Source organism: Boleophthalmus pectinirostris, unplaced genomic scaffold (genome assembly GCF_026225935.1).
Source record: "Boleophthalmus pectinirostris isolate CB_2022bp ecotype Guang Dong unplaced genomic scaffold, ASM2622593v1 HiC_scaffold_1240, whole genome shotgun sequence".
Classification (NCBI taxonomy): domain Eukaryota; kingdom Metazoa; phylum Chordata; class Actinopteri; order Gobiiformes; family Gobiidae; genus Boleophthalmus; species Boleophthalmus pectinirostris.
In genome coordinates, this window is record NW_026571030.1 from 17,404 (window position 1) to 25,000 (window position 7,597).

Genomic DNA, 7,597 nt, shown 5'->3' on the forward strand with positions numbered 1-7,597 from the left:
GGTCATGTATCCATACCTAAAATCTGTGTGACTAGTAGCCCATACAGCCCCCCTAATTCAGACCCCCTACATTAATTATTGTAGATATTTTCCTAATTGTTTGGTTTCAGATGATATCACAACATTCTATAGGCCTATATTAATCAATACATATGGGGGCATCTAAAATAAATAGTTAAAATACAAAATTGTGTTGAAATAATACAGTGAGTTCTTGGGTTTAGTCAATAATTGATAAAGCCAGATTTAACATTTTTTGACAGTTTTTGCCGCTGATTACATTGTACTTAGATGTGACATATTTGCACATAATAGTGACTAAACCTAAGAACTCACTGTATAACAAACATTTGCGTTTTAACAATAACAATGAATTGTTATTCGTATTAAATTATATTGGCCTATAGGATGTCTTAACTGGTTCATAGAGATTCCTTTTGACTGAGTGGCATGTGCCTCGAGACAAAATACCAGACACACAGATCTGGCGAGACGAGAGAGCTGCAATATTTCAAACACTTTGGCACAACAAAATGTTTTTCTTGTTTTGTTTTAATAGAGATCACCTGACATTATTATCCGTCACAGATTGGGCCTCTCCTCATAGAAAATGCTCTTTGATAGCTGTAAATGTGGTGTTAAACTACTATTGAAGCCAAAGCTGCCGTGGGGTACACTTACAGAAACGAGACTGCCAATCTGCACCTTCAAACACATTACACATTTGCAAGGTGGGTGAAGTGTCTTGCCATAGGACACAACAGTGCTATACTCTACCAACCCTTAACTTTCAAGACTGGGCATTCTCTAGGCGGTATGGCTGCTAATTACCATGTTTAATATTAGTGTATAATTTAGTGTATACTGACTCAAAGAACAGAATCTATGTAAATTAAAAAGGTTTAAAAAGATCACTTTATTCCTGGTACTTTGACATAATAAAAATCAATGCCATCGTGGTTGCCTTTAGTCCCCTTTGCTCTTCTCCACAACCTTCAGCCTCCCCTCCAGGCTGCTGATGCGCTGTTCCACGGCACTGGTCTTTTCTGAGCCAGAGGTGAGTAGGGTCAGAAGCACACACACCAGCACCAGCCCTGTTAGCCGCACTGCTGTGGTGTCTGCTGATGCTGTCTTGTCCAATACAATGAGTCCGAAAAACCAGAGTGCCAACACGGTTTTAATGATCCAGAAAACCTGCCTCACGATTCCGATGAGCAGGCGCAGAACAATGGCCAAGACCCAGTATCCGATGAGGGTGAGAAGACCCCACTGAGCCACTGCAGTAACAGCCTCTGGAGTAACAGGGGGCAGGGTGGCTGTGAGAAGAGGATAAGAGGTTAAATCCCCATGCGTAAAAGGGCCAATATTACGCTCTTTTCTTTTTTTTGTATTTTGTTTCATTCACACATGTTTAACACACAAACCCTTCTCTCAAACTGAAAACACCCTGTTCCACGTTTGTGATATCATGCAGTAATACAGGAAGTGCTCACTGTGTTTTCTCCATACATTCATTAGAATTATTTGGATCATTTCAGTTCTGGAATTGTAAGTCTCTCCTTAATTAAAGGTAAAAATGAGATGCTAACTTAACATCCTCATGCTCTCCTCCGGGTCACATAGACCCGAAGAAAAATTTTTTTTCCTTTCCGCTCTCTTGGGATGGGTCTATTGTGATCCCGCGGAGAGCGTGAGGGTTAAAAATTACCACTACATGACATCACAAGGTAAAACAGAGCATTTTGAGCTTTGGAGATGTAGGCAGACTAATAGTATTGTTATTAAGTGTAAGTAAGTGTTATTCAAACATGTACTACTGAAACAAAACACAACTCTGAGTATCTGTGGAGGTAATGACATTTCAGCATGGCTTAAAGCTCACATAAGTCAGGCATAATACAGTATATAACACCTTTAAAGTCCAAACATATTCTTCAGTACAGTCTTAAGATATACAATGTAGTTCCAAAATGACTAATTTAATATAGTTATAATCGTAATTTTAATTGTAATATTTGGGGCATACAGGTTTTGTTGCTTAACAGAAAGCACATTCAACCATGTAGTGCAGTATAATTAAGCAAAAGTAAAAATTAAGTTTTTAATTGTTTACATGATGGAATATGTTAATTTTAGGCAAGTATCCACAGCATGTTGAGGGTCCAAAATAACATGGGAAAAAAGTTTATGTTTAAAATGAAAAAAAAAAGCATTAGACTTATATTATTTTATGAACATTTTAATAGGTTTTATAATTGCTAAATCATCCAATAGTATTTTTTGTATTCCGTGTATATTTTGAAAATACACCTTCTAGTGTAAAAAGGTATATGAAGCTATACTGCACATCTTAAAGTTAAAGAGAAGGAAACCATAGCAAACGAAGTGAATAAGGAGTGGTGATAGATAAACAGCTTTAGGGAGAGGCACATCGGCATGTTTTCACCTGAACTTTCCCTTTAATGGTATTGTACTCAAATGCACAGCGCACTATACAGCAATGATAGTCAAATTAAAGGCTGTCAAAATGAGGAAAGGTTCTCGGTCATTAAACACAAAACATGTCTTTTGTAATAACTATGTTGTGTATTCCTCAAATAGGCACTATTCAATTTCACCTACATTTAAACTGAAATTGCTTTGTTTTTACAAGTCAACATTGTGTTCAAGTAAAATGACAGAAAAAAACTAAATATAACTTGCACCTAAATGTGAAATTGTTATTTACTGTATTTTTATTTTTAAAATGTTCATATTTTGTTTCATGTGATGATAATGCATTTTACCCATTTTGCAATGAAACTTTTGCTCATATACTCCTGAATGTTGTAACCAAATGCAACAAAACACAACTGAAAATGTCCTACTTTTTTCACAAAGTGTACCCACCATCAAATCCTGTGACCCTGAGGATTTCTGTGACATAAACAGCAATGACGTTTAGGCCACTGGCAGCTCCTTCAGCCAGGAATCGGATCACGGTCTCTAGAAACTACACAGGAAGGGTGGTGACATATTTAACATGATCAGAAGGTAACAATGAAGAAAAACAGCATTCTAACACTCCATTCAAAGCAGGATATATAGAAGTGTGCAGCAGATTAAGTGAGGTGCAAATTAATACTTTGTTATGAAATTGCAGGAAGTCTAAAGTAAACAAAGGACTAAATTATAATGTTTTGACAGAATGCAGATTATATTCTATTATATTAAAAAGATTTCAGATCAGATTAGGACATTTAAAACATTGCATATTATTCGTCATGGATTTCAGGCAAATGATTCCCTCCTGATTTGAAGGATTTTACAAGGACCCTTCCCAATTCAAAATATATAATTTGATTGGACACTGCTATAGTAACGGAGGACTGTTGCCAAATTCTGCAAAAAGAGGAAGGAACCCTTTGCCTCAAACCCATAGGGATAGTGCCTTGGCGAGTGAATCCAGGTTCTGCAGCATCACACGTTTCTCAGTTCATATTCTTGTTTAGAAACTTGCTATGTGCACAGAACTGTATATAACATGATATATGTGTGTAAGAGCACAACTTATGTCCCGGCACTCCAGATAACAGAAGCTCCTTTGTCTTAAGTAATTTCCCCAATTCAGTCTGGTGAGGTGATGTTACACCGAGTTGAAGAAACAGCTGTACGTTTATTGACAACTGTTTAGACACTGCCACAAAAAGCACAGTGGCCTCACACAGTCTAACCTCTGTATGGCAGGGTCAAGGATAGCCCCGGTGTTCAGGACAAGTGTCTTATCTACACCTGTTACACTACACACTGGAACATTGAGGCAGGACCATAGATGGGGAGGACCGAGAACAAGCATATGTTGTCTAATGGCAGGGAGCATCTGTCTTATAAACATGATATAGATAAGTTGTTGCAGTAACAGTGTTCCAACTTTGCAAAACTTTTGTAGAAACTGCTTAAGAGAATTACTATATTTTACAATGTGAGGTAATAACATAACATGCTATAATTAGCAGCGGATTTGAATAACAACTTTTATTTAGATCTTGGCCTGTTTAAATGGCTGGTTATCTGCAACACTGTGATAAAAACCCTTATATGGAGACATCCTGATCATGCAAATAGTTACAAGTCAAACATGGGCCGCTTCTGTATACAGTATAGTCATTTTGTAGTTCTAGTTTGCACCAGCTTCTAAACTACTTCTAAACAGACCCGTGGTTCAATTGCATTTGAATAGGTTTCTTACCATGGCCAGAGTATAGACGTTCTCCTGCCCAACCAATGACTCAAGAAACAACACTGCACTCTGGATCCAGACACCGCAGAGGAGCAGACAGGAGCAGACAGGAGCAGACAGGAGCAGACAGGAGCAGAGAGGAGCAGAGGAGCGGGGGAGCGGGGGAAATGAATGCAGAGCAGAGGGGTATGAGTGCATTAGGCAGAGAAATGAGGGGATCAAAATGGAGATTACCAAGATGAAATGAAATAGGAGAAGGATATGTGAGAAAGCGAAAATTAAGACGGGCAGCGTTAAGACATTAGTCATTAAGTACAGTTTAGAAAAGGTGGTTAAAAATAGCTGAACTGTAAAGAGAGCAAATGGGGATCTGCACAAAGGATTGATGCATTTGTTTAGTGTTTACCTCAATGACAGAGCGCACGACGCTGGTGCCCACCAACGACTCCACGTAGTGCTGGATTTCATGGCACGTCCCGGTAATCACGGTGCTGAGTGTGACCGGTGGGCTTTTGGCGGATGCCTCGGCCTGCTCCTCTGCTGCAGCCCAGCCCACCGCCAAAAGAAGCACCGTGAACACGGCCGTGCTGAGCAAGCGGCGAGGAACGGCACATCCGCCAAACGCACAAAAAGCCATCCTTACAGGGTTCACGAGCTAATATGATGAATATAATGTGGACAGGTTATGCAACGCAGGTTGGGAGCAGGTTGAACAGGCAGTGTCAATGAGTCACACAAGCTTGAAATCACTGTTAAAATGGCTTCTGTTCACGACAGTCGAAGTGCTACAAAGCGGTGTTAAGATCCATATGCCGCAGATAACGCAGGTTTAAAAAAAATGCCACAAAACGTAATGTTTAGGAATAGACAACTAAAAAACGTGAAATTCACCATGCATTAAAAAATACACGTTCCTTAGACCTCTTTCTTGTTGCGTAAAAATATCCAGAACAGGAATGTTCCCCCTCACCAAGGGCACACCAGTTTAGCGGTGTCTATATTTGGCAAGAAATAGATAAGAACTTACATCCAGCAAACCACAAATGTTTGCTTTGAAAGGAATTTTCAGCTACAAACGGTAACAAAAATATAATTTGTCAAAGAGTGACGTCTTCAGTTGTTTTTCATTTAATAAAGGTTTGCGCGTAAAAATCTCACGGCGGAGACGCGGTGACGCTTATCTGAACACGAGTCAGCTAAAGCTTCTTATTTCGGCTTTTAGTCCCTTCGTCACATTGAAGTGTAGGGTTCCTTTGTCTCAGACGCGCTACAGCGATGGATTATATTGCACGAGCCTATAAAATCTCTCGCCGCTCTAAGAGCATGGCACTCCCTTCCTACCAGCGTTTCTAACGACTGTTTCCAGTTTACAAACCCGCCAGGATCTTGTGGGAGGCAGAAGGGGAGGAGGAAAGCGCCACATAAAAGGATAGACAGATCTGCGCACTAGAACGTGGTGTCTATTTAATAATAGAATGATACGGATTCAAATATTGTCATGTAATCACAAAAAAGTGGCTTTATCAAGTCAAGTTTGCACAGCTTATTCTAACAACATGATCTGGCGGGACAAATAAGTAAAACCAACAGGGGTACAACATACTTTATGCAAATATTACAACATGTTAAGAGGAATGTCTATGTTCACGGTAGTTTTTGTATCTTGACTTTAGTCTATCACATCTCACATGTCACACTCAATGTATGTGATGTAATACAAACTATGTTCACTATAATCAATGGTCCAACCAATATCAATATGAATGCACAAGCTTAAGTAATGGTTAAAAAAAAGTTTCTGTAGACTGCGGAAAGGTGCCTGTACACTCCTTAACATCAATGTCAAACTTTGTGTCCATCTAACCAATGTAAATCCGATGGAAGTCATTGGCTCCGAAGGCTGCGTTGCACTTGGGGCATTTCCTCTGCCGGGTGTCATATCGAGTTTTAACGCACTCGAAGCAGAAGACATGAAAGCACTTGGTCAGAACAGCGTCCTTCACTCGCGAGTTGCAGCATGGACAAGTTAGACGTGCCTGGGGCAGACAGAGATGTGGGGTTATGTGGCTGTCCTGAGTAGCTCTTTGTGAATACAAATATCTAGAGCAGCACAAATGTCATGTGACGCAAGAGATTGGCTCTCAAGCCCCTCTGTCACTACTGATAAAACCAAATGGAGGAATGTGGATCAAACAATAACTGTGTTCAAACAAGTACTAATTTCAACCCAGGAAATACATTCTGTATGTGGATCTTCATACTTGGCAAACCCACCTTATACTCATTAATTTCTTCATTTAAGATATCATCTCCATTACTGATCTTCTCAGCTGGTTTCTTGGCCTTTTCAATTTTTCTTCTTAGTTTGGAAATATCCTCCTGAAGATTGTATGCAACACGTGTTAATTAGATGCATAAAGTGTGTAACTGTGAAAACACTGCTCTGTTGAGGGCATTACCTGTGCTCTCCGGGCGTTGAAAGATTCTTTTTCTCTCGAGATGCTGTTCTCCACCACCTCCTCTCGGACCACAGTCAGCTTCTGTTGAACCTGCTCTAGTTGAGCACGCATCTCCTCTGACAGTAATGTAGATTCCTGGGCCTGAAGGAAGAATTAATTATTATTTCTCTGATGAATCTATTTATTTATATTGATTTAACAGTTTGTACCTTGCGTTTATTCATTTCCAAAGCTTGTGTCCTCAGTGCCAACTCTCTTTCTGCAGTACTGATAGTGCCCTGTAGAAGGCGCTCCTTTTCCTCAAGCTTTCTAACAACTTGCAATTGTGCATCAACCTGTGGTCATTTAACATATTTAGATAAAACTATTTAATGCTGTATGTTACCATTCTTTATTCTTGTATCTGTATGTGTTGGGTTCGGTACCTGAGTTTTTAAGGTGAGCAGCTGATCAGCCAGCTCCTCCTTCTCCTCCTTTAAAAGTTTATGGATCTGGTTTGATTTAATGCGCTCACTCATCAATTTAAAGTTGGCGTCATCTTTCTCCCTGAGCTGTTGCATCAGTCGAATGTTCTGCTCCTGCATGTCCTCAAACGCCTGGCCTGTCACGTCCATCTCACTCAACAAGGCATCCTCCTCCTTAAGAGCCAGATTGTGAGGAGGCAGCACAAGGACACATACTGTACAAAGGACAACCTTACCTGTTTAGCGATGGAGAGTTTCTTATTAAGAATGTCAATTTGCTCTTCCACGGAGCGAATCTTTCTCAGAGCTTCCTCGTCAGCCATTTTTTTCCCCTCTCTTCTTTCTCTCTCTTCTAATTCTCGGAGTCTCTGCCGCAACTCCTCTGCCTAAAACAACAGACACAGTTTAGGAAAACACCAACAGTAGTAATGTCCTATGAAACAGATCTAAATGGG

At 39.9% G+C, this 7,597-nt stretch overlaps 2 protein-coding genes across 4 annotated transcripts; both read right to left on the minus strand.

The window, feature by feature from the left end:
• Nucleotides 1–897: 897 nt before the first annotated feature.
• LOC110160722 (uncharacterized) lies at nt 898–5,582 on the minus strand. 3 transcript variants are annotated; one of them, XM_020925398.2, is made up of 4 exons: nt 4,626–5,582; nt 4,229–4,288; nt 2,890–2,992; nt 898–1,316 (listed from the first exon to the last, which is right to left on the minus strand). In XM_020925398.2, the coding sequence occupies exons 1-4, from the start codon at nt 4,854–4,856 to the stop codon at nt 967–969; spliced, it is 744 nt and encodes a 247-aa protein (XP_020781057.1). In that variant the 5' UTR covers nt 4,857–5,582; the 3' UTR covers nt 898–966. The 3 variants fall into 3 exon arrangements, with proteins under 3 accessions (XP_020781057.1, XP_020781058.1, XP_055005069.1); XM_020925399.2 differs by lacking the exon at nt 4,229–4,288 and having other exon boundaries at nt 4,626–5,577; XM_055149094.1 differs by lacking the exon at nt 4,626–5,582 and having other exon boundaries at nt 4,229–4,616.
• Nucleotides 5,583–5,657: 75 nt separating this feature from the next.
• Nucleotides 5,658–7,524, minus strand: LOC129407597 (E3 ubiquitin-protein ligase BRE1A-like). The gene is made up of 6 exons (XM_055149093.1): nt 7,379–7,524; nt 7,104–7,316; nt 6,888–7,013; nt 6,679–6,819; nt 6,494–6,598; nt 5,658–6,255 (listed from the first exon to the last, which is right to left on the minus strand). Exons 1-6 carry the CDS (start codon nt 7,463–7,465, stop codon nt 6,079–6,081), a joined length of 849 nt encoding a protein of 282 aa, XP_055005068.1. The 5' UTR covers nt 7,466–7,524; the 3' UTR covers nt 5,658–6,078.
• Between the last annotated feature and the right edge of the window lie 73 nt (nt 7,525–7,597).

Excerpts from the sequence above, each read along its gene's own strand:
- LOC129407597 (XM_055149093.1), bottom strand. The coding sequence starts at position 7,465 with ATGGCTGACGAGGAAGCTCTGAGAAAGATTCGCTCCGTGGAAGAGCAA. Across the intron at positions 6,820-6,887 it reads TGGAAATGAATAAACGCAAG|GCCCAGGAATCTACATTACT; the intron begins GTACAAACTGTT and ends TTCTTCCTTCAG. Across the intron at positions 6,256-6,493 it reads AAGAAATTAATGAGTATAAG|GCACGTCTAACTTGTCCATG; the intron begins GTGGGTTTGCCA and ends TGTCTGCCCCAG.
- LOC110160722 (XM_055149094.1), bottom strand. The coding sequence starts at position 4,528 with ATGACTAATGTCTTAACGCTGCCCGTCTTAATTTTCGCTTTCTCACAT. Across the intron at positions 2,993-4,228 it reads ACGTCTATACTCTGGCCATG|TTTCTAGAGACCGTGATCCG; the intron begins GTAAGAAACCTA and ends CTTCCTGTGTAG. Across the intron at positions 1,317-2,889 it reads CAGGGTCACAGGATTTGATG|CCACCCTGCCCCCTGTTACT; the intron begins GTGGGTACACTT and ends CTCTTCTCACAG.